This window comes from Botrytis porri (genome assembly GCF_014898465.1).
Source record: "Botrytis porri strain MUCL 3234 chromosome Unknown BPOR_020, whole genome shotgun sequence".
Classification (NCBI taxonomy): Eukaryota; Fungi; Ascomycota; class Leotiomycetes; order Helotiales; family Sclerotiniaceae; genus Botrytis; species Botrytis porri.
The window spans coordinates 371,065-396,212 of NW_024066094.1; the positions used below are offsets into that span (position 1 = coordinate 371,065).

The window sequence follows — 25,148 nt, forward strand, 5'->3', positions numbered from 1 at the left end:
CCACGAGGTCGATTAACGCACGACATACCTGCAGACGAATTATACTGAGTAGGACATAAACGGCCGTATTATCTTCAACAAAATACCCCGAATCGATCGCATCTCTTCGGCCCATCTCTTAACTAGGTTCTTGAACTCGGATCAATTACCTACCTAATCTTGAACATTCACGGCATCTGCGAAAGAAATGACAGGGGTGGAAAAACAACATCAGTACTACATATAGCTATAACTACCGAAAGATCATCGCGACAATGGCTTCCTCCTCTTTCAGAGATTCCATGAATTCCTTAGGCTGGTCACGTCGCGACCCGGACCTACCCGTCAATACTGCTCAGCAGACCGGTGGCCTATTATCCTCAATTAAATCGCTGAATCCATTTGGAGATAGTGGCTATGTTCGACTGCCTACCACAGAGGGTGCGGGTGCGCCTCTACCTGGTCGAAATCGCCGCGAAGAAGAAGAAGGATGGTTTGCCTGTAAGTCAACCTACTTAACTTTCTCATTTCCCCACACGTTGCACTGTCCCTGCATCCGCCGCCACCTGGTGCGACGTACAGTGGCGTCGTTGACCAGTGTGGCTTGACTGTCTTCTTGTGTTACTTACAAAAATTGCTTATTTGAAGGCTGACTGACTATTGATTTTCTTATACTCAGTGAGTAGGTGGGATCGACTCCTATTATTTGCTGGGTTTAATATCGGTGCATTGGCCTGTTTTGTCATTTGTTTCGTCCTATTCCCGTACTTGATCGTTCTTCCAACCAAGTTTGCGATTTTGTAAGTCTTACTTTCCTTGCCATCTGAAACACATGTCCTGCAAGTTTCGTCAAATACGAGCGGCAGTACTCCAAATTCTATAGCAATATGCGTCTATGCAACTACGCGTCGGACATTGCGTATGGAGCTTAAAGTTTGTCGATCAGTCATGATACTACTCAAGCATCTATGAATGGTTTAAGACTTTGAAGGATTACGAAGTTAAGATATATACATCTACACCCTCAAAACTAACTTGGAGCGTGTGACATCTAGATGGACCCTAGGTTCAATGTTATTCCTCGCATCATGGGCCGCGATGATGGGCCCGTGGACGTACATGAACCACCTGATATCAGCGCCACGCCTTCCGTTTACCGCGACTTATTTCGGTTCCATCGCGTTGACCCTATATTTCAGTCTAGGCGTAAGTGTTTACATTGATATTTCTTCACACCATCTTCTCATAATCTAATCTTGTGTGTAGCTTCGAAGCAAGCCGTTGACCTTGATCTCGGCGATTATTCAAATAATCTGCTTGACTTGGTATCTGGTCAGCTATTTCCCGATGGGTTCTAGTGGTCTTCGACTGGCGACCAACTTTGGAGTTAATAGAGCAGCTGCGTGGATGTCGGGATAAAGCAGCGGAGTCAAATCAGGCATTCCTTTGAAGCGGCAATTTTGTAGATCTAGCACATACCCATTTTTCATGCCGGAGTGATTATCTCGGCGTCTCTTTCTATGAGGTTTGTATCAGTGTACCAATCAATGTACGTATCAAATGATGTGGATATGTCGGAAGTTTTCCGTGAACGAAGAGAAGCTTTTGTAACCTTTCACTTGCATGCAGCATCTCGTTTGAAGGACGTGACATAATAAGTTCTCTCGAGTTATGTAGTGGTACCGACGTTCTCCCTGCGTATATGCAGGAAGAGGAGTGGTTGCAGACGATAGTGACACAAGATCTCCCAAATGCTTGCAAGCGTATGCGAGTCGATCAAAAGGACATGTATCGCTGGCGCGGAGGTTACACTTAAGGAAAAGCGCTCATTAATTAGGGATCTCAGATGCCGTCATTTGCAGATTAGATAGTTGGCTTCACGAAAACGGGGAAAGGGGAGATATCGTGAAGAAAGTGTGGGGTTCGGCAACCCGGTGATTGGGATTTGCACTTTACGAATGAACATTTCGGAGTTGGCTCCTTCGTCTGAAGATTGCATCGACTTGCGGTCTGGATTTTGGTAATGTGATGTTGCTTCATAATAGATAGGGTAGCGAAGGTAGGGTAACTAATGTAAGGTGACTTTAAAGTTTGAACCATAAAGCACGGATGGATATAAATAACATCATCGTGAAGATGTTACTTTACAATAAATGAGATGGCTTGACATGTTTGAATCAGAAAGAAATGAGATGGCTTTGGGACTCTGAATCATGAAGTACAAATATAAATGTAGTCATCATAGGTGTATGTGCTTTCGCTATCGTATAAGTTCAAGATGTTGTAACTTCAAAGATCCACTCACAATCTGTTTCCACTCCTTCGCACAGGTCTACTACGTACATTCACCGCTTGTGTAGTGCGTAGCCTATATTTCTCTCCATAGGGCTGCTGGACTCTTTGAATCAGACAATCAGACAATCAGATGCAAAGATCGATCATCATAATTCGACAGCATGAATTTTTTTCACCTTGGTAAAATGGGCCAGAATGAGGGGGGCGGGTGTGGGCATGATGATTGCCAGATACGATCAATGATACGGTGGCGATGACCAGGTGGAGTACGATACCATTATCGAGATAATGGAGGGGTCGTTATTTTGTGTGGATACACTGACTTATTATACGCCCGCACACCTTCCCAACATATTTTGGATGCGATGCTTGTTTTTTCTTGTAGGCGCGGGATCCAGCTTTGTTGATTACGAGATGGTCATTTCGATACCGAAGTTCCGGTCCAAATACTCCGTTCCGTTCCGTGCTGTCTGTAAGTACAGACAGTACAGACAGTACAGACTGTATACACAGTACCGAATAAGTATGTATGGAGTAAGTACGTATGTAAGAACTTACTTTGGTTTCAGATTTCTCGGGGAAGGGATGTACGGCATGTGTGTGATTTTTTTGTGGGGGAAGGAAGAATGAAAGATGGGTAAGTGGAAGTTCATGGATGTGAGGTTGAATAGAGAATAGAGAAATGAGAAGGTTTAGAGAGTCACCAAACAAGCCTCTCCAATGGCAAGGTGGGAAAACAGATCCACTCTGTATGCAGGTAAGAGAAAGAGGAAATCACCTAGGTTGACATTGACAAAATGGAATGAAGATTTTCAACCCCTCATTACATTGTGGCTGGATTGGAAAATGGGGATGAGGGCAGGGAAAAGAAGGGAAGGAAGTATATTTGGTTATCTTCGGCTACCTACCAAAGTGTTGTTATCACGGGATGGCTTCAGATGTTTATTATTGATGAATAGCAATAGTCATGGCAGTAAATGATAATAATGGCAGGAAATGATAATAATGCCAGTAATGACAATAATGCCAGTACATGAGCAGCAATATAATTCAATACAATAAAGAGATTGACTTCGTTCATGCAGGTAAAGATACCGGTACTAGGCATTGTTTAAGTTTGTAGGAGAGAGTGAAGATACCAACTTTGTCATTGTTCGCACGCTCGTTTAACCAAATTTGAGTTCTTCGACCATAGAGTAGTGATTAATGAAACACGATAACATTGATGCAGGTGTCTCATGCGTTTATGCTCGTAGTAATCGTGATTAACTTGTATCATGTTGAAAGGGCCATTTTTGTACGGGTCATCGTAATGTAGATACTTATTCATATTGGGTTTACAGCCCTGACGACGGAGTGCCTAGGTAGGCTCTACGGTGGGCATATCGTTGATTAGATGGGCACTGATAGGAAAGAGGAGGGGTGAATAGAGGGCCGGATGTATGGTTTGAAGTTTGCAAGGCTTTTCTCTCTGGCTACCAGTGACCGGCTGGCTGTTTATCACCAGTTGAACTGGATCTGATGGGGTTCACAGAGGGCACAATGTATCGCGAGTAACATTCAATGATTGATCAACTACCGGTACCTACCAGGTAGCTTGAGCTTACGTAGGTACAATGCACAGCCGGGTACATTCGCATGTAGTGAATGTACCTAGGTGATGCAATGGAATGATATGATATGATTGATGATTGATGATTGATCCATATTTCACCCAGAGACCGAAGTTTACAGATATACCTAGCATGTATATATATGTATGGATATATAATATGCCTCGAGGTAATATCTAGAGCTGGTAGATATCTAGTTATTTTCTGAATGAATGTTCTGTTGTCTCTCACCCAAATATCAAGGTAATAAGCTGGGTAGATACACTCACATACTTACATACAGAACCCGAGATGTCTGCAGTAGTAACGATATCCCAATCCAGGGAAAAATCAATATCATACTACATCGTATGTTCAATTGAATTTCTAAACATTCCATCCATATCACCCATAGCCATCTTCCCCCCAAAAATCCGACTTGATGGACCAGTCATCTGTTGCGGTGAGTTTCTCTCTCAAATCCAAAATCATACCAACGGAACTTTCATACCAGGACCTTCCGTGAAGCCGTTCAGTTCAGCCTTCATCATAGAAATTTACTAGACTTAACACTTAAATCTCTCAGCCGAGAAAATTAAAATCCACTAAATACCGAATCTAACAAAAATTATTATTCCCTTCCTTTCAACCCTAAAGAATCTGCCTTCACAATTTTAATCTCCATTTTTTTTTCTTCCTTCAACGTCTTCCTTTCCGACCCCATTTGGTACCTCTCCTCATAAAAGTGGTGAAGAGAAGAAAAAGATCTTCTCTCATTTGAATACTTACCCTTCCATTCCAAAGAAAAAAATCTTTACTTTGTATTTAGAAGGACAACCTCCAAATAAGATTTCAAAGGCAAAGAAGACAGTGACTGACTGTAATACATTGTCAAACACTGGGGATTTTACATCACTGCTGGCTTATTTTCTCTGGATTGGAATAGTAAAAGACTCATCTTACAGGATTGATCTTCTGCTATTTCTATCCTCTTCGAAAGGTGCGTGGGGGAATTTCGATGTTCTACTTATGACTTTTACTTTTGTGCGGCTTTACATCTGCGCCATTGCAGATCAGACTACTCGAAGAAGCTGCGTCCCATGTCATATTGATTCACAGAATTGGTCATATCATGTTGGAATCATACAGCTGACATTCTCTAATTGATCATAGTTTCCATTCAGTTGTTCGAGCTCACTTTCGCGTTGCCGCCAGCACCACCTGTGCCATCAAACAAATCTTCCGTTTCGTTCCACGAGTCACTGCCCACAGTTCATAAAACGTCGAAACTTGTTAAAACATCGGTCCTTGATTCCCCTTTGACATCTTCAGGTGATTTCTTGGACTTCGATACTCTGCGAAACTTGCGCGACGAAATAAGTCTTCACATTCAAGCAGATACCCCTCATCCACCACAAACAAAGTTTCAGCAGCGATCTTCCCAATCCCCATTCTCGCGGTCTGTACTGAGTCGCTTCGATATTTCTTGAGACGTGATATCTGATCAGCGCATCGGGATAGAAGTGCGGAGAGGTCGAGTCAACCTCTCCGGACGTCCATACTGAGGGTGAAATTTTAGTCACCTCTGTGTATCTACTTCAAGAATTACAGGTACCCATTCGCAAGAATTGGACTTGCTTGATTGAGCGAAAGATTCATACTTTGTGTGATACAATTCATAATGTCATCGGCAACATCGAAATCCGAGGGCACCCCTACCCCGCCTACATTTTCATATGCGATGGCCGCAAAAGGTCGCGTAACTTCAACTGCAAATTCCGCTATGCAATCAAGTCAGGCATCAGCTTCTGGTGTCAGCACACCTGCTAAGGAATCGAATTCCGTATCGAATACACCTTCAGCGTCGGTGAATGGGGCAGCAGCATCTGAAAACGGAGATCGAAATACCAATGGTTCCACCGAAGTTCTAAGTAAGAGTGATCCGCTAGGAGTTGGATTAAACACAGATGCGAACCCAACATTACAAGTAAGCGCAGGTTCCATTCCAGAATCGCCATGTGTGGTTGCTACTTCGAATGCAACAATACCAAAGGAGGAGGAGTTCGCTTTGAATGTAGCTGCGGATGATTCTGAGCAAGGATGGGAGAAAGCTGGGCGAAATAGAGAAGAAAAGCCTACCCCGGAGGTGATCGAGGGCAGAAAATCTAAAAAGTCCAAGAAGCAAAAGAAGGACGACAAGGAGGCAGAAAAGGAGAAAGTGAAAGAAAAGGAAGAAGTGAAAGTGCCAGAGGTTCCTCTGGTGCCAGCTCCACCTCCGGCTGTGAATTTCTGGGAGCAGCGCAAGGTGGCACAAGCCGCAAAGACAAAGTCGAGCCCGTCAATACCTCAAACAGCAAACTCCTTCGGCGAAACCTCAAGTTCCACTACAGCTCCAAAAGGTATCGAATCTAGACGAAAGGGAAAGGCTTCTGTTGAAGATGAAAAGGCATCCCAGACTGGCAAAGATACTACCTCAAAGCAGGGCCAAAAGAAAGGTCCAGATAGTCTGACCAAGGGAAAGGAGGATTCATCCAAGCGACCTGCAAGAGGCAGTAGGAGCTCTGAAGATAAAGATAGGAGTGCTGCCACTTCCTTGCCCCCTCCAGTCGAGGACTCTTTGGCATGGCCAACACCGGAAACTGCACTGGAAGAGGAGAAGCGGAAGCTTCAAGAGGAAGACAAAGTAAAGAAGGATGAAAAGGATGAGAATCCCTCCAACAAACCAAGGACGAAGGAGAAGTGGGTCCCGGTACCATACACTCCATCAGTCACATTCAATACCCCGCTACCTGTTCGAGGTGGTCGAGGACGAGGTGGTGCTCGTGTAGGTCGTGAGGGTGGACGTACCAGTCATGTACCAAATGGTACTGCTGGAGAGAAGTTGCCAGGAAGCGCCACTAAGCCTGCCGAATCTGGTGAAGAAACCGAAAAACGTGGGGTCAGATCATCATCACTTCCACCAAACTCTTCCAAGAGACTTTCAAATGAAGATGAAGTCAGTCGTGATGCACGCAAGCATACACCAAATGCAGAGAAATCAAAGGGGGGTGCCAACAAGAATGAACCTGGATCGCCAACTGACACTGGGCGAACTTCAACTTCTCCGCAAACCGATAAGGATAATCAAACCAATCAAAAAGGACAAGGTGTTGGCGAAGGACAATTCCCTGCAAGATCTGGCTTTGGTGACCGCAGAAATGATGGTTCCGGAAGTTCTGAGTTCAAAAATGGAAGCAAGGATCAGAGAGCTGAGGGTCGAGCAGAAAGAGGCCGTGGAGGTTATCGTGGCAGAGGCTCTCACACTACCTTCACCAATGGCCATGTTTTTGCCAGTGGTCATAACACCATTCCTCCTTACCAAGGACGTCAAAACTCAACACCATACAGTCCCCCACCTCAAGGACCGTTCAGCCACCAATACGCACAAGCTTCTTCCCGTGGCCGCGGTAGCTCGAGATCACAATCTATTCCAAATGTTGCCATGTATCCAAGAGGCTATACGAATGGTAATCAACAGATGCCAGCTCTTCAAACCATGTACGACTATGTACCAATGCAAACCATGAGTGCTATGCCCTACGGTCCTTTTGACGGCCAGTCTGCTACTGTTTTGTCAATGGTGAAGATGCAACTGGAATATTATTTCTCGATAGACAATCTTTGCAAAGACGTCTTCTTGCGGAAACACATGGACTCTCAAGGATTTGTTTTTCTACACTTTGTGGCCGGGTTCAAGAGAATCCAGTCTCTTACATCAGATACTGATATGTTGAGATACGCTTGTCAACAGTCTACGGAGATAGAGATAGTCAAGGGCGAGGATGGCGTGGATAGAATTAGAAGACGCGATGGTTGGGATCAGTGGGTCATGCCTTCCGAGGAAAGAGAAGAGTCAATGAAGCACAATGATGGGCCAACTACACTTATTCGCGATAACCATGGACCACCAAGCCATATGGGCCAAATGATGATGCCAGGTCAAGAGATAGGCTCGCCAGCCTTCAGCCCCGGTGGAAATGACTTTGTGAGATATGGGAACGGAGCCACTCAAGCGCCTTTGGCCAATGGCAACAATAACCACTATCACGAAGAGACACCACTTTCAGCTGCCGTCCCTAACTTTACTCCTGGCCTGTTACCATTAAACGGAAACACCGTCCCTTCGCCCGATCCTTTAGCACCAGAAACCACGTTCACTGATGAACAAATCGAGGATCTAAACTTAGTGTTTGCACAATCTTCTCGCAAGACGAGCGATCAAAGACCCGCCCGACACCCATACCACAGCTCATCTTCAAGAACTTTCTCCAATGGGTCAATTGATGGTAGGTCCATTAATGAGGAGTTGTCCGAAGAGCGCCAAGGTCGACCATTGGTCAATGGGTCAAATCCACAAGAAAGGTAAACAATTACATGCCACCCAGATTTCCACGTTGATTTGCCATTCTAACTCGTGTCATTTTAGCTCTTTGGAAGGTGACTTGAGGGCAATGTCTCCCCATTCAAACTACAGCAATGCCCCAACAGTCATGTGGGTCAAGGATCAAAGACGACAAGCAGCGATCTCCGAATCCAACACCATTGAGAAATATGCCATCTTCCGTGAGAGAGCAACCAGACTCCGAGAAGCCAGTCAGCCTGGTGAGACTCACACTGACATGGAGCTTCTTTACAAGTTCTGGGCCCACTTTTTGTGCAGAAATTTCAATCCAGGCATGTACTACGAGTTTCGCAAATTGGCACTTGAGGATAGCCGTAACAACGCCTCTACCGGAATGGAGCAATTGATTCTTTATTACGATGAAACCCTCAACAACAAAAAGAAAACTATCAACGAAGTCTTAGCCGGACATTATGTTGATGTTGTCAAGGGCGATGATTCTCCAATCCAGCGATCCGCATTTGCAAAACTTCGAACTTCTTTACGCAACGGTGCTCTCGATTTGAAGAGCCGAAAGAGGATCGACAATCTACTGGATGCTAAGTTGAAGGAATTACTCGAGCAATAAATTTCCTTCCTAATCTTCTTGATTTCTGTCTCGATACCCTCGTAGCTTGGAGTCATGCTTGGCCACCGACCTCAAAGTTACGTGCGTGGTTTGACATTTATGTTCTACCTATATCACTTTTACCAATTAGCCCCATATCTTATGAATCGCCTTAACGTGGCACGACTGTTCATCGCTCCAATTCTGCAACGTTGGCTTTCGCTCGTATGACATGTAGCGATACAGATATTATGATCTGAACAACTTACGTTGACTGTATTTACGAGTTTTGACATGTGGTTTCTACGGCGTTTAATAGGAGCTATCAGAGGATTGGAGATCTCTGGGCATCAACTACAACTTGAGCTACGAAGCTTCAACCTTTTTTTTCTCGGCAGAGTATTGGGTGGGTATGACGAATGATATGGCTTTCTCCTTCATTCATGTTTTGCTTTTTACATGTTCATATTCTGGCATAGCCACGGCATACTTTTTAGTTTCACCACCACCAAAAGTCTTCGACAGACATGTTGTCAGTCGGGCGCATTGCTTTTTACGAGAAAAATTTGGGTTTTATGCACGCGATTAATGGTTACAGAAAATGGCTTTTACACTTTTGGCATGCGTATTTCGCGAATACAAATTGAATGTTGCATCCTCTTCTTTTGAATGATAGGAGTGAGGTATCCAACCCATAGTTTGTTACATGAGATAGAAAACACAAAATTTGCTGCTACTTTGTACCATAGAAAATTTGACAGCAGCTCTATCTTATATTTGATTGAAGTGTTGACATATGTTATGTCGTGTGATTTTGACGAACTAAGGGTTTAACAACGCAAGGCTTGTATGTTCTTGTGATATGATATGCTGAACACTCAAAATGGCAACAGCAGTAGTGTATCGAGGTTGGTGAGTTGGTTGTTAACGTGCCTTCCATGTTTGTCAAGTCTTGAAGAGAAACTTTTTATGAACTTTGTTTGATCTCAGTGTAATACTTCAACCATTCATCTCCCTTCCCCCCATCAAGAACCTCACAAGAACAATCAGTTCTTACAAGTTGTCCCTTAATACACCAGTTAAGTTCATGTATCAACAGCACCATCACATTGGATGCCCAATACCTTTTCAACAGTTTCCAACAATCTCGAGTGGTCTTGCTCTCTTTTTGAACAATCTTAACACCTCATCCTACATGTTCTCACCAATTCAACTTTATGAAATACAAAATTTACACTGCTGATCTGATTCCAAGAAAAGAAGATTTCGGAATCCGGATAAAGCTATTCATCTTCCAAGAGGGTTCTCCCCCCTCGAACTTTCACTTTATTTTCGTTTATTTTGTCAGTGAACAACAAAATAAAAGAACAAATCTTTGCCATTGAAACAAGAGCAACTTGAGGTTTATTTTATTCTCTTGTATAATCTAATTTTCATTTCTCCCACTCCTTTTTTTTTCTTTCCCAAACATTAACGTCTTTTCAAATATTTGTCTCACCACCAACAACTACACCAATTGTTGATATACATCAACAGTTTCCTTTGAATCATGAAGCCTCCATCCAACAATGAATTTCTCATTTCGAGTGAGCTTGATAGCTTCAAGAAAACACTAGCTGCTTTGAAGGATAATGGTAAAAATCTGAACATCGAGGATCTCGCAAAAGAGCTATTCGGTCTCACCCTGGAAGACGCATCAAATAATTTGGACATTCGTGATGGTCCCAACGGAGAAAGACCCACGAAGGCATCACAAATGTTGAAGGTTTATTTGATTTTGTCGGATGAGGAGTGCAAGAGAGTTGTGGAGCTCCGCAGCAGGGTAAGATATTTTTCGTTAACTCTCTAAGGTTTACTGCTTCAGTATGATCTTGTGCTGTGTTGATTACAACACGCGTTGACTTACAGACCATTGACTTGAGCCTTTTCGCTATTCTTCTTCACTTCGTTGATTTAAATTTCATGTGTGGCCACTAATCAGCGCGTATAGGGATGGCATGACAACAAAGAAGACGGCGATGCGCACTTCAAACAACAACGAGAGCGTGCCGACTCAACCACACTAGAGGGTGAACGCGGATTTTACAAGATGATGCAACAAATCGGAGAGGAGATGCACGATGCTCACAGTATCTTCAACATACCTTTCGTCCCAGATGGTCAGGTCAACATACTCGATCTCTGCATGGCACCTGGAGGTTACACTGCAGCGGCTCTCGATTACCGCAATAGCTTCAGAGCATATGCCATCACACTGGACCCTAAATTTGGTGGGCACAAAGTTATAATCGACACGGGACGCCTCCACGGTTTTAGATACCATGATATTACAATGTTCAGGGAGTTTTGTCCAGAAGGTAAAAACATCCCCGAAAATTTCAAGTCGGAGTTTGATGATGTCAAGCCCTTCATGTTTATCAAATATCATCTTGTGTTTGCCGACGGCAAGACGCTTCGTACGCATGATCGCATTAAGGACACCTACAATGCCAACCTTAACAAGGAAACAGTGCGATTGCAAACTTCGCAACTGATTCTTGCCATGAATAGGATGCACAATGGAGGTACTTTAGTTATGTTATTACACAAGATTGATACATGGCAATCAGCATTCATGTTGTATACATTCTCGAAATTTGCTAAGGTTGAAGTCTTCAAGCCTGTTAAGAAGCATGCTACAAGAAGTAGTTTCTACATGATTGCGAAAGATATTAAAATCAATCATCCAGAGGCAATCAAGGCTATTGAGGAATGGAAGGAAGACTGGGTGAGTTCGTCAACTTTATGGCTATCATACTACGTCATCTTGCCCTTGAGTTAGCGAGATGGGCCCTTTGTGGAATCTTAATTCTATCAACACAACTAACTGATTACCTACAGTTTTATGCCACATTTGGAGGTCCAGATAACCTGGGTCTAGTCAAGGAGGAGCCAACAAATGAAATAGTTCAAGAACTACTGACTAAATTCGGACCAACGCTGATCGAATTGGGTCACAAGGCTTGGATGATCCAGGCGAATGCATTGAGCCACACTAGTTATGCAGGCTCGACGACTGATGGTAAGCTTGAGAGAGTTTCTGGTAGAATTAATGAGATAAAGGAGAAGCTTAACCTGGAAGGGAAGGTCGAGGAGATTACCGTGGGCTTGGAGAATTTGATGGACAGTGAAAAAGCAGCGAGGCTTGGGAGATTGGTTGAATGATATTAGTCGGTTTTAGCATTGTTTTCACGTTGCTTTGTTTGTTATCCCAGGAATATTTACTAAGATTACTCTGCGTTGCCTTTAGGAGTCAAACAAGGATTAAGAAAGCGGATTTGGTGTGGAATAAAGGGCGTTTTTAGGGACCATCATGAGGGATTCAGAATGGAGCGTGGTGTGGGATATGCTCCGATTGGTGGTAGGGGAGCTGGCTGCTGGTCAGTGGCCAGCGATGGTCAAGTTATTCCTGGCGAGAAAGCACAAATCGATGACGAGGCTACCGTTCATTGCAACGCGGGTATTAATGGAGACAATCGAGCCATTTATATGATGGGAGCTTAGTGCGATGCCACATTTGTGACCGATTGGCTTTTTCTGGGGTGGTTGACTTTGATTTGTATGTCAGGATGGCTGGAATCATTATGGGACGGACGAATAGTTGGTAATAATCTGTTCAACTGATGCGAACATCAGCCTTCACATGTATATTCGAGCAATACTGTTAACAAAAATAAAACTATGGGATGGCGATCGCAATGTCATGTTGCCATGTAAACTAGCGAGCACAATTCAAGTTTATGATGTAACTGCACTCCTAGCTATCTATTGTAGTAAGGCAGTCATTCTCTGAGATCCCCAGATATCTGGAAATCATACCTGGATCCCAAGTACTATCAGAATGTATCACCTCTCTCGTCCCATAGGAACGCTAATCCTGATTACTGTTGTCTCTGTATGATTGATGAGGAATCAAACAGTCTATTATCTGCCACTTCGGCCTGATCTAGGAAAGACGCAATGACTGTGAGCGAGTCGAAGAGAATTATTCGTTTGAGGTATTCCATAAATAATTCTACAACATTGAAAATAGCTCCCAATCGGGACTGGTTTTAATACAGTGATACTCTGATTCTTGATTATAGATACTTTGCCTGCCTGCCATGAACACAACCTTGACCAGTAAATTTGCACCTGTTCCGCAAAGTGTGCATGTACTTTTGATACGGGAGCTGAGTTTTTTTTTGATGCGGGTGTGTCATAGCATATGTTATGGTGTGGTTTGGTTTGGCTGGGAATATTCTGGTTTATGGGATAAGGTTTCGTTCGTTTGTTATTATCGTTGACTGCTATTTTGTTAGATTGGAGGCAGTTATGGAAGTGCGATACCGTGCTCTTATGTGACTTGGGTTGCACAAGAAGGTGGGAGAAATGTAGTCAGGTGCGTAAAGGTCTATCCTGTGAACCGTGAAAATCTTACCCCGAGCAAACAGGATCTCCCTTCGATGCCACAAACTTTGTGAGAAACTATTTTTTCATAGTCACGAATACCGGTAATCATGTGAAAATATTCTCGTTGCTGACATTCCCATTATCAACATTAGATCCTCACCACCGACGAAATAATCGCTTTGTCTATCTCCCCTCTGTAAATTAATAACTAATGAGTACTCCAGCACTATCACCACTCTTCTCTTCTCTTTTCCTCTCTCTCCTCAAACGAACAGACAAACATCCCTCTCTCTATAACCCTACCATCTACTCTCCCTACCGTTCAAATCCCCATCTACACTATAGCAGGTTCATGAAATCAACTTCTCCTACCAGCTCAACCGGAACGGAATTTATCAACTTCCTCAGGCCGGAGTAGCGCACTCTCTTCTCTGCTCTCTCTGTAATATCATTCTGGGCTTGGTATCTCTCACCCTCCTGTGCTTATACACCTATCAAATCGGAAATGGTGATAACAATTGATATACTGCACATTTCATAGTCAACACAATACAACACAACAGCTTATGCAAGGAAAGATTCGATCGACATCATCAGTGTTTATTCATATCTCTCACACATTCAATTTGGAGAAATCGATTTGTTTTCGAAGTTGGCTGGGGACATGTGGGTGTAGTGGTTGGGTGGGTGGGTGTTGATGAAACTGTGGTTAGGGTTGAGAAAGAGGGATGGGTATTCATTTAAGGGTGGAGAATGGAAGGTGTGTAGTTCGAAAAATTCACAAATGGGATGAGAAGAGGAAAGAATAATATGTTGGTGAGATGCAATGACTCAATCTTACTGACTGATAGTATCAGAGATGGTGATTTGAGCTGTTCTCTGATCTTGGGGAATAATCGTACACTCGTACAAATCGGATGTCCCATTCTGCTAAGAATGGGATATGTGTATGTTAAGCGAAGCGAAAAGGAACAAAGGTTTTATTCAAGCTGATGGCAAGATTTTCTTATAGGCAAATATTCAATGGAATTAATATAGATTGTTCAAGATTGCCTGATTGAATATTCCTTTGCCCAACCCCAATGCTATTGAAACAGCTGTCCTATTCATGAACAGATACAGAGAGGAATAAAACCACTCGATCGATATTCTCGAGAGTGTATTTTCCTTGAACGCCACCGTCCAAACCCATTTTCCTTCCATAATTGATTTACCAAATCCATCCATTGAACGCCATCATCAATTCATAAATTCGTTCAACCATATCCCATTCGCCTATCCATAATTTCGACCGACAAATCCCCTCTCGCATCTACGCTCCGGGTTGAAATAATGTCACTAATCCCATCGCAGCCGCCGCCGCTACACCTCCAATGAGAACCATCTCGGCAGCACCCCAGCAATTACCTCCTATACACTTCGCTTGGAATCCTGTTATCATACCCGTTTTGACATATCCAAAGACAAATAGTGTTATCACCATAACCCCAACTGAGATATATAATCCCTCGGCAACCGTGGATACGAAAAAGTATGGCAATAAAGGTAACAAACCACCGAGGAAATATCCCATCGAGATTGTAAGAGCAGATGTAAAAGCGCGGGATGTAGCGGGTTCCTCTTCACAATGTTGGAATTGCATTACGTAGTCGGTGAGAAGCTCTGGGTGCATTTGAGCAAGATGAGTTGATTGACCGGTGATGACTTCTTTGGGAAAGTCGTATGGTTCATATTCCTCCATCAGATCGTTTAAGACGCCTTGAAGATCGTTTTCGATTCGTTCCAGAGTCTTTTCTCGTGTAGCATGATATGATGCACTAATGTAATTATTAGTCAGTCTGATCTCAACTTTGATGCCACTCCGTTGGCCCTCCGGGGGCCACTGCTGTGGAGGCAGACTCATTGATGATAACTTCATTCTTTTGCTGGATGTACTTGTGGGGTAAACTCACAGTTCACTCTTAGCAGCAAGATATCCACCCAATCCCATAGAAATGGCCCCTGCAATCAACTCGGCCATTCCTCCCCCTATAACGATTTTTGAATCATTAAAAGCCGATAATCCAGCCGTCAATGCAAATGGTACTGTCAACCCATCACTCAAACCAATAGTTGCATCCGAAATAACTCTCGCGTCAATTCTCCATCCCTTCTTCTTCGAGGATTTTTCTGATCTAGAATCTTGAGATTCTAAATCCAAAGTACTTTCATCATCATCGTGAGTTCCGTCGACCGATTCGATGTTGTGGATTGTGTTGCTATTTGGTAAGAGAGGCTGTCTAGATGTAACGAAATCGATTTTTGGAACTCCTCGTTCTCGCTTTGGTTTGGGCGATTTGGGAGTGACAGATTGATAGAAAAAGATGTTTTTAAGGACAGCTAAAACCATGATTCCGGTTGGTGGTGGTGTGTGGCTCTTAAGTTATGTTGGGTTTCTTCTTGGGAGACGTTGTAGTTGACTCGTAATGTCATTCAACGAAGATATGTAGTAATTACCTAGTATCTTCTACAATTGTACTTTTAAGGGAAACGAGGTAGATGGTTTTGATATCAATATGGAGTCGAATTGGAGGTTGTTCTGATTCTTGATCTTTTCCACTGTTTGATAGTTTCGTACCTCTGGTTGAGCGTGTATGAAGTGACAGATTTTCAGGGTAAGGTTTGGCTTATGAATGAGAACGGAAATGGGAGGACACTTGAGATCTTTATATGTGTTGGATGGTATGGTTGGTGGTAGTTATAATCTAGATGACATTGCCTACCTAGGTTTTTTGGAAGCTACTAGGTATTTATATTCCAGGATTATCTCAGTTGGTTTGTTAGTTGGACCACGGGCTTCATTCAAAGGTTTCCAAGCTTGTTTGAATATTTGAGGGTCTTGCTGACCATTAATTACCTCGATTCTGATTCGTCCAACGTGGGTAATATCGCAGCGATGATTGGTCGATTGGTTGATGGGGCTAATAAATTGTTGGTTAGTTTCTTCCTACCTGGTCGTTTCTTTGTGCATGGAGTATTTCCGTCTGATTGCACTTATCCTGAAGGAGTTGAGAGAATGGAATGTAATATTTCATTTCGATAGCGATACCCATACGATACTGGTGCTGTACAGTCAATGAAAATGTAGATATGGAGGCGTGAAAAGCTTCATTCAATTGGGGATTGCGATATCTCCTACCGCTATCTCTCTTTGGGCTTACCAGGAATCGGCACTGAATTTGATGTTGCTCTCTTGCTCTCTTGCTCTCTTGCTTTCTTGCTTTCCATTCTAATCCAAACCTTTTCCACATTCAACGGTTCATTTCTATTCAAACTTTTTCTGCTCTGGTTCCTTGACTCCGTGGTGCATGGTCCCAGTTACCACACCACCAATGTCCACCATGGTCCATAACACAGACGCTTTGATCAACCCGGAGCTTCGAATCCAAGTGCAAACCTCCGCGTTGTCAAATGTCTAGCAGCTAGCTTCTCTGTAACCCCGTCTTGGTTGCTAATATCCGTGGTTTCATTGGCCGTTTCAACGGCTTTATTACAATATCCGTGACTGGATTGGCTGAAAATATTCATGTCATACATACAACCTCAAGCTTTCTATGCCGTAAGGGACGGGCTCGCAAATGGGCCGAGAAGGCTGACATATCCGTGCTTTCTAGAACATTTTTCTTCTGCATTGAATTTTCATATATCCTTACCGCTGCAATGCTATAGCCAGACTAAGTACGGTCCCGAGATAGATGCGAGGGGTCTCACTCCGTAACTCCGAAAGGCCCGAGGTCATGAGGATATGTAATAATTCAGATTTCACTTGAAAGATGTCGGAGTTGCATAAAGAGAGACGTGATATCATTAATGCTATATGTGTGCAGGATCCTCTAGATATCTTGATCCTCCAATATCGTTGCTTGCCCCTCTCGATAGTTCCCAGATGCCACTTCATTCCTGGTTTGCCACTGAAGAAACGTGGCAGAGAAGTCTCTCCATGTTAACGTCTTCCTGTTCATCCTAAGCACCGCCTTCTCTCTTAGCATACTCCTCCTCAATTCTTTCCTCGTACAGTCTGTCCGCCTCTAGTTGAGCTTCGGTCTTGTGTACTGTGTCTGTGGATTGGTTTGAGGTGTCAGCCGTAGTGGTGTTTGGGGCCGCATTGGCTGTGGATGAGGGGGTCTCGGTGAAGGATGGCATTTTGTGTGAGGGGTGGTGAATGATTGAGAGTATGATTTCTGTCTTTTCTGCCTGGCAATGATCTCTTGTAGTATTAGAGAATAAATGTAGTGGCTGTATGATGAATAAATTTGGCTTGAAAAGGTTCTCCATGAAGACCTCAGCACTTCTTATGTGCCATGTGTGGCGGTGGCTGTGCCCTGTGGCACGGAAATTATTATGTAATAACGAATGATATTTTCATCCACTTGCTTCCTTTCGAGTGAAATCGACAGTCTCGCCCTCCATGAATACCCGATTCCTCCCGCTGGTATCATATGATGAGGCGTTAGTTGACTTCATTTGACCTTGTAGCCTATAGCTATTGGATCCATGTCAAATTAAGCTCATGCATGTACGTATCACAAATAAAAGATGAGGAAAGCTATCATATTTTACATCCTGTGAGAAGAGCTCTTATTGTTTGTAATCAAGCTTCTCCTATGAACAGCCATATAATGCCAAGAACTCGTTACTATATGTACAAATGAATTCAACCACCGTGCTCTCATGCTTGCTATCCCTCTGATATTGGCCTGAAGTGTTGCTTCGTCATTTAGTTCTTATCATCCTCATCTGGAAGTGGCATAGCGGCGGCGTCCCCCATCCCCTTGTGGTAAACCTTCAAGAGCTTTTTGTAGAAGTGACTTCGCCTTGATGGCACTCTCTTACTAGAGATCGGATTAACTGTCAGCTCATGTTGTAGAGAAAGTGAGCGGGATCTCTTAGTCTGGAGCGCGAGGGCCTCTTCTTCGATATTGTGATTTTTTCGTACTGCCTTTGGTGTTGAAGCCCCAAGTTTTTCAAGCCCATCTGACCGAGTTGATACAATTCTGCTGTTAAGACCGGTATATCCTTTGCCTACAATATTATATCAATATGTTCTCCTTGTGGGATGCTGTAGAGATATGATGAGGGTTTTGGGAAGGTAACCCATTCCGTATCAGATGTAGAGAAATGTTGCTAAAGCTTGCTTGTATACATACTTTTGGAAACTGTTAATGAAGAAACTTGAAAGGGTCAGGATCTTCAGTGATGCGGAGCAGCGCACAAGCCATGGGTATATATGAACTCCTGTGGCTTTGTCGAGAGCATTAAATATCAAGATTGAGATTGATCACGTACCGTTGAAGATACAAGATGCCGCCGTCAATCCATGACGGTTCTCTTTGGATTTTCTTCTGTGTAGATCCAATATAGGGTTCGATACTGACGGTACAAGATATGAATGGGATAAGCTGCAAGCGATAGATATAGACCTAAAAATATACGCTTCCACGTATGATACGGACAGCCTCAGAAGGACATGTAAAATTGACTCATTGCAGCTTGTTCAGATAGTCGAGCGGGATGACAGAGTCCAATTTTCCTTCCAAGATGTCTGTGCAGTAGGTTCTTAACAACAGTACTACACCTTGGCATGAATGTTTCACCATGAGATTCGCGTTCAAGAAATTCACGTCAAGCTATTTCGTAGCCACTCTTGAGGCGAAGTAGTGATGTATTAGATATTTTTAGAAGAGAGAGACTATGATTAATTGTGACGGGACTGGTAGTTTCCCAAAATTATTAATAGCAGTTTGATAATGAAATAAATGGAAAAGAACTAGAGAGAGAGAGAGAGTCGCAGGCTTAATACAAGTTCAACGAGATTACTCGAGGGCATAGAAGAATTGTGATAGCATATCCCCTATCTACAAAGAAAAAATTCACTGGTGTGACAGCTTATTTTCTTGTCTATGTCACAGTAAACGAGGAGAGTTCTGTAAGTTTAAGTCTAGTAAACAGGTCTATATATGGAAGGTTGTAGCTAGTTGTCAAAATCAAAGCCACCTCCTTTCTGGGCACGGATTGGTAACTTGATGTAATATTCAGATTGCTGCTATGTTATTTTGAATCGAAAACTTACGGGGGGCTAACTTGCGGATCATTGGTATCACTATATTGAGGTTGCTGGGATATCAGGAAATCACGACTGAGATTTGCATATTCTGAATAACACAACGAGGAATGTCATTCCTTGGCCAGTAGCTTTTTCTCAATATTTCACAGTGTCTTCCCGTGAGTTTTCCTTTCCAAACTCCCTCGTCATGCTGCTTAGGGGTTGAATTGCGTTCAGGTTTAGCCGTATAAGCCTATGATTGCATTCCGTTTACGGACTCATATAATCAAACTGGGTAGTTGTATAGATACGAATCAGACTATTCAATCTTAAGAACCATCTAGGTCTCCGAATGCATATAGCCACTGAGAGGTGACCAGTAGATGGAGAAGAGCAACCGTACAGCTAGCAGATTGCAATGAAAAAAGAGGTCCGAAGGCCTTCTTAGTTGCAGCCAGCGTTTCAAAACTCCCATCCTCCTCCTCTTCCATCCTATCCTAGGCCTAGAATGGAGGCCCTATATCCTGTGAATTTCCTGAAACTCCTCTCCCTTCCTATCCTTTAAAAAACCCTTATTTATCCTCATCCTGATGGGAGGATAGAGGTGATATCGCACGATTGATATTGATTGAATATAAAAAATTAAAATTAAAATTTACTAATATTATATCATGTTTAAAGCCAATCGAAAAAAGAAAGAAAAGCTTATTCACTCAAAATGATAGCAAAAATAAATTCAACATTATTGAACTTCTAAAATACTTTATTTTTTAATTAATGTAACTTATGGTGAACCAGGTCATATGGGGAACCGGGTCACATTTAGCCCATCACTGACTTCAAACCCTAACAAATTTTACTATACATATTGAATCACCTCTTACACTTTCTCAAATTGAAAAGAAGATATAGAATACTATTATTATACTTCAATTAAAGGAATTTAAATCAATTAGAAAGGCTATAGAGTATTTTGAAGTTCCTAAGTCAATTCTTATAGCTAGAGTCACTAGAAGGAAATTATATACTCAATCCCATGAAATGATTCAAATTCTTTCAAATGTAAAAGAAAATATTCTTATATAATGGATTTTACAACTTATCATTATTGGATTCCTTATTACACCTATATGTTACGACGGGTAACATTGGATCACGTGACGAGTGTCATGTGACAGGACGTTGGAGCCTTTGGAGCTTAGGATCCAAGGGATCCAAGTAGAACAGAACCATGGGTTTCGTAGAGCAGGAAGGTCTATATAAAGGAATGAGTTTCATTATAATGTAGAGCTTCGTGCTCAAGAACAATCATTAGTTTCATTACTATAGTTACGAGAATTGCAACCAGTTACCAACCTTATTGAATTCCTACTTGAAGTCTAGTCTAAACCACCTCGAGAGATCTCTAGACACTTCCACGTGACCCTAGAGGCAGCTCCCGTAACACTATATTGATAAAGGAAATAGTCAACAAAATTCGTTTTCGATACATTCAGATCACATTATTTCGAATTCCTATTTCAATAGAAATTCCATTTATAGATTATAAATGAATCTATAGATTCCAAAAACGATATTCAAAATTTAAAACATACTATTTATATCAATTAGAATTTAATTGGATTAAAGAGGCAATATTAGAAAATATTCAAATTTGATTTGATATGTTTTGTATTCGTTTTATTAAACGAAAATATAAATTAAATGATATATATAATATAAACGAAATTGGATTTGAAGTTGGAAGTACTCAAAGTATATATATTATAATTAATTCTACTCAGAAATCGAATTGAAAAGTTACAGTTAATAAGTAAGAATAAATAACTATATTTGAATATATCAATATAGCTGAAAAGGCTTTATCACCTATAATCATTTTCAAGGTTTAGAATACAAATTCTATATAGATTTTAAAGAATATACCTTAAAACTAATAATTCTTTATTAATACAAATAAATAGATTTCAAATAGTTATAAATTAGAATAACTAAAAAGGATTTTCGAATTAGAATTTAAAAAAGTATTAGATAATCGATCTTAACTTTTGATTATAAATGGTTATTCAAGTTATATTATAAATAGCTTTATTATTTTTTATATAGAAAAGGATATTAATTTACTTATATTACCTCCTTATTACTTCCACTTACTTTAATTATTTGATATTGTAATATATAGGCTAATAAAACGATATCATACTTTAAAGATCAATTGATATTTTCGAACTAATGTAAAGCAAATCTAAAGAGCTGAATGAATAAAACTTTTTCAAAATATTAGAAAAAAAGCATTGAATTCTTTTAATATTAAAGCTAACTGGAAAGAAGCTAGTTTAGTACTTTTTGCCTTACGAAAAGTACTTGATTTATTATTATTTAATTCCTTTTAGCAACCTTTTACTTTACAAATAAGAACCTTTAATCAAAATCTAGATTTATTTATACTTAGAAGTTCTTTTCTAAATAGAACAAAGCTAAGATAAGCAAATTAGATCTTTAATAAAGCTCTAATAGATAATAATTCTCTTATATTATTAACTCATTAATATACTAAAAGAATAACTAAACTTGTAGAATCTCAAAATGCTAAAATAGTTTTACTTTGGAAATAATTCGTTAATGTTTAGGAAATAATTGAGATTTGAAAAAAAAAAAGAATTAAAAGTAAAAGAATTAAATTACAAGGTTAATTTGTTTTTAATAATAAAGAAGTACTAAAAATAATACATAAAGTAAAAAAAAAACCTAAAGAAAAAAGCTACGAAAATAATCATGTAAATATTTAATTAAAGAATTAGAAAAGAAGATTGAAGAAGAAAAGTTAGAAAATAGTTCAAGTAATTTAGAATTAGAATTGGATGAATATATAGCTTGTAGAACAAGATTATATAAAGAGAATTGAATTTTGTGACCCGGTTCCCCATATGACCCGGTTCACCATAAGTTACATTATAATTAAAAATTACATAGATTTTTTAATCATTCTTATCCGTCCTATCCTGTCCTGAGCCCCAAAAATTCTACTATATCCTAGGAATTCTACATATATTCTTATCCTGTCTAGCCTTCAAGTTGAAGCTATTCTACCTATCCTTGATTCAAGGATAGGATAGGATGGGAGTTTTGCAACGCTGGTTGCAGGGGCAGAGATTACAAGAACAAATGTATGCATACTAACAGCCCGGATCCAGCAAGGAGTGCCACTGTAGACATTACCATAAGCTCTAACTAATCATTTGAGCGGCAAGCACTTTTGTTGAGTAGAGCTTCAGGCGGGGACATCCTCATACTCTATTCTGCGTTAGTGAGTTAATAAAGTGTATACACAATCGTTTTTTTCCCATTTGAAATTGGTATTACATCTATGCATCGAGAGAAGAAATAAAGAGATCCATCTCCAACCTGCCAAGTCTTGTGATCTTCAAAAATTGCAAAATATGATACCGATTCTTGCATATCTTTCTCAGCGATCGATTTTGCATACAAAGAATCTCTTCTATCCCGCTAGTATTCTTCCACAGATTTCTTGTCGCGTTTGACTTCCTTCTCATTCTCCATGCTAGCCTAACCCATGGAATGCTTTTGAAAACCAAATGCGACTTTTCAGGAAAGGAAAGAAGGGATAAGAAGCTACTACATCTAGACTTTCCATGATGGTTTCCCTCAATCCAATGCACATGATGTAGGTATAAAGTATAAGTAATAAAGCCTTTTCGTTCTAACGAACCTCTACCCGATTCTAGTCTCACGCCCCTCCAGGAGATATTCCTAATCTACATCTGTGTTCAACTAACTGCAATAATTCGGAGTAAACCATATCTACAAACCTCAGAGGGATTTAAGATTTTCAACTATCGCTTGATCTAACTAGTATGGTGAAAATGGCTTCTAACGGTGCTTCACCTCATGTCCAAGAAGTTGTACCACTGTGATCTCTGCTATTTCTAAATCTTCGCGACATTACTATCTACAACACATGTGCCTACTTAAGCTTTCTCAACATAATTACAATAAGCAATAATATGAGTAATGAACTACACATTCTCCAGTTTGTACTCACAGTGCACCAACTTCCAAGTGAGCAAAATGAGCAGGACGAATCATAAGCGAGGCGAGAGATGCAAGGAAGCACAACGAAATCCGAAGCACGAGATAAAATCATCATGAATATCAACTATTTATCTGATCTCATCTTTAGTTTCTTGACATAGGTACAACCATCCCATTTCATTCCTATAGCAAATATACTCTTTCATTCCTTGCAACGCTTTTATCTTTTCCCTCCACTTCAGTCCTCCCCCCCCAACACCCGACCATAATACTCTCCCATAGCCACCACTCAAATTATGTCTCACAATCACCCATTCAACCGAACCAGAGTAAACCACCCATATGCAAAAATAGATGCATTTCTCTCGCGCTCGCTCATTACACATGTAATAAACAATTAAGCAAGCAACCGCATGCGCTCGAATCCGCCAATATATGTCTCTGAGTTGATTTGCAAACACAAGCCATATGATAATCATAAAAGCCAAACCATCTACTGTATCATTCATCCATCGCCGCGACGATTAAAAGCACCTAAACGCCCCTCCGTCCACCCCTCAATCTTTTCAATCAAGAATCATGCTACGAAAAAATCTCTCCGTTGGCTTCTACGCTCATAGGGCTACCTCCATTGTTTGTCACTGCTCTTGGATTCCTCCTCCGTGGCTTGAGTCGAGCACTCGCACTGGCGCCACCAGGTGCAACGTCGATACCCTCATCACTATCCTCAGCATGCTCTAGCGCATATGCGGTCGCTTCGTCCAACTCTCTAACCTCATCTGGTCGTTTCCTCAACCAGCCCATTCGAGGACCACTTCGTGCTCTCTCCGAAACTTTGAATCCGTAAATTTTGGGTTCGTAGACTTTGCCTTTGCCGAGACCAGGTGCAAGGTTTGATGCATTCATACCGTTGATCTTTTCCTTTTCTTCATCGTTGGAATGTTGTAAACTTCTGCCTCCATGCCCACTTAATGCTTCTAATCCCTTCTTACTAATATCGTAGTCGGGGAATGTGAGTAGAAAGAGCGCCCCAAAAGTTCGTCCAAAGTAGGCACCATCGACTGTTTGGAATCGGGAATTCGGAGGAACGTATACATCGAGACAGGAGGGACAGAACAATTTGACGGTATCTTCGCCTGGTACATCAGATAATCCTACGGGCAAAGTGCGGACTTGTTCGCAATGTGTTCGTGGACAGACACCAAAATGGGCAAGGTCGTACTTCTCGGACATTTGTTGTATACCAGCTCGAGAACAGATAAATCGTTGATGGATAAGACCATAGAGCATCTCTGCGGAGGATTCTATAATTGATAGATCGCTTGCCATTCGTTGATGTCTTCTTTCGGCTGCAGCTTTACGTCCTGATCGATCCTCGCCCTCAATAGATGCATCCTCATCCTCATCCTCCTCTTCGTCATCTTCGTCCTCATCCTCTTCTGGCTCGACATCTAAGATCATCTAATAATAGGTTCACGTTAGCATTTTGTCAAGATACATGAGTCATGTATTGAATTACCTCGAGTGCTTCCTTATACATAGCTACTTGTGTTTGTAAACCTGTCAAATTGAAGTCATCTTCTATGAATTCCTCCGATATCTCTGCAAAGTATTCATGTCCCAATAATGCGCAGAAAGAAGAGATCCAGGATTCTGGAGTTCCAGAGGAGGAAGACATCTTGTGGGGGGGGGGGGGGGGGGGTAGCTGGATAACCTTGAGTTAGGTTT

At 41.5% G+C, this 25,148-nt stretch overlaps 6 protein-coding genes across 6 annotated transcripts; 3 read left to right on the forward strand and 3 right to left on the reverse strand.

The window, feature by feature from the left end:
- Nucleotides 1–254: 254 nt before the first annotated feature.
- Nucleotides 255–1,398, forward strand: EAF01_011243 (uncharacterized protein; the record flags this gene model as incomplete). Its single annotated transcript, XM_038919500.1, has 4 exons — nucleotides 255–480; nucleotides 659–779; nucleotides 1,035–1,185; nucleotides 1,246–1,398. The coding sequence occupies 4 exons, from the start codon at nucleotides 255–257 to the stop codon at nucleotides 1,396–1,398; spliced, it is 651 nt and encodes a 216-aa protein (XP_038765014.1).
- A 4,149-nt stretch (nucleotides 1,399–5,547) lies between these two features.
- EAF01_011244 (uncharacterized protein) lies at nucleotides 5,548–8,875 on the forward strand (the record flags this gene model as incomplete). Its single annotated transcript, XM_038919501.1, has 2 exons — nucleotides 5,548–8,267; nucleotides 8,332–8,875. 2 exons carry the CDS (start codon nucleotides 5,548–5,550, stop codon nucleotides 8,873–8,875), a joined length of 3,264 nt encoding a protein of 1,087 aa, XP_038765015.1.
- A 1,528-nt stretch (nucleotides 8,876–10,403) lies between these two features.
- Nucleotides 10,404–12,397, forward strand: EAF01_011245 (uncharacterized protein; the record flags this gene model as incomplete). Its single annotated transcript, XM_038919502.1, has 4 exons — nucleotides 10,404–10,676; nucleotides 10,845–11,621; nucleotides 11,735–11,915; nucleotides 12,144–12,397. The coding sequence occupies 4 exons, from the start codon at nucleotides 10,404–10,406 to the stop codon at nucleotides 12,395–12,397; spliced, it is 1,485 nt and encodes a 494-aa protein (XP_038765016.1).
- A 1,899-nt stretch (nucleotides 12,398–14,296) lies between these two features.
- Nucleotides 14,297–16,085, reverse strand: EAF01_011246 (uncharacterized protein). Its single transcript, XM_038919503.1, has 2 exons — nucleotides 15,238–16,085; nucleotides 14,297–15,102 (listed from the first exon to the last, which is right to left on the reverse strand). The coding sequence occupies exons 1-2, from the start codon at nucleotides 15,672–15,674 to the stop codon at nucleotides 14,598–14,600; spliced, it is 942 nt and encodes a 313-aa protein (XP_038765017.1). The 5' UTR covers nucleotides 15,675–16,085; the 3' UTR covers nucleotides 14,297–14,597.
- Nucleotides 16,086–17,287: 1,202 nt separating this feature from the next.
- Nucleotides 17,288–17,467, reverse strand: EAF01_011247 (uncharacterized protein; the record flags this gene model as incomplete). The annotated part of the gene is made up of 1 exon (XM_038919504.1): nucleotides 17,288–17,467. The coding sequence occupies one exon, from the start codon at nucleotides 17,465–17,467 to the stop codon at nucleotides 17,288–17,290; it is 180 nt and encodes a 59-aa protein (XP_038765018.1).
- Nucleotides 17,468–23,352: 5,885 nt separating this feature from the next.
- On the reverse strand, nucleotides 23,353–25,098 carry EAF01_011248 (uncharacterized protein; the record flags this gene model as incomplete). Its single annotated transcript, XM_038919505.1, has 2 exons — nucleotides 23,353–24,881; nucleotides 24,940–25,098. 2 exons carry the CDS (start codon nucleotides 25,096–25,098, stop codon nucleotides 24,003–24,005), a joined length of 1,038 nt encoding a protein of 345 aa, XP_038765019.1. The 3' UTR covers nucleotides 23,353–24,002.
- Between the last annotated feature and the right edge of the window lie 50 nt (nucleotides 25,099–25,148).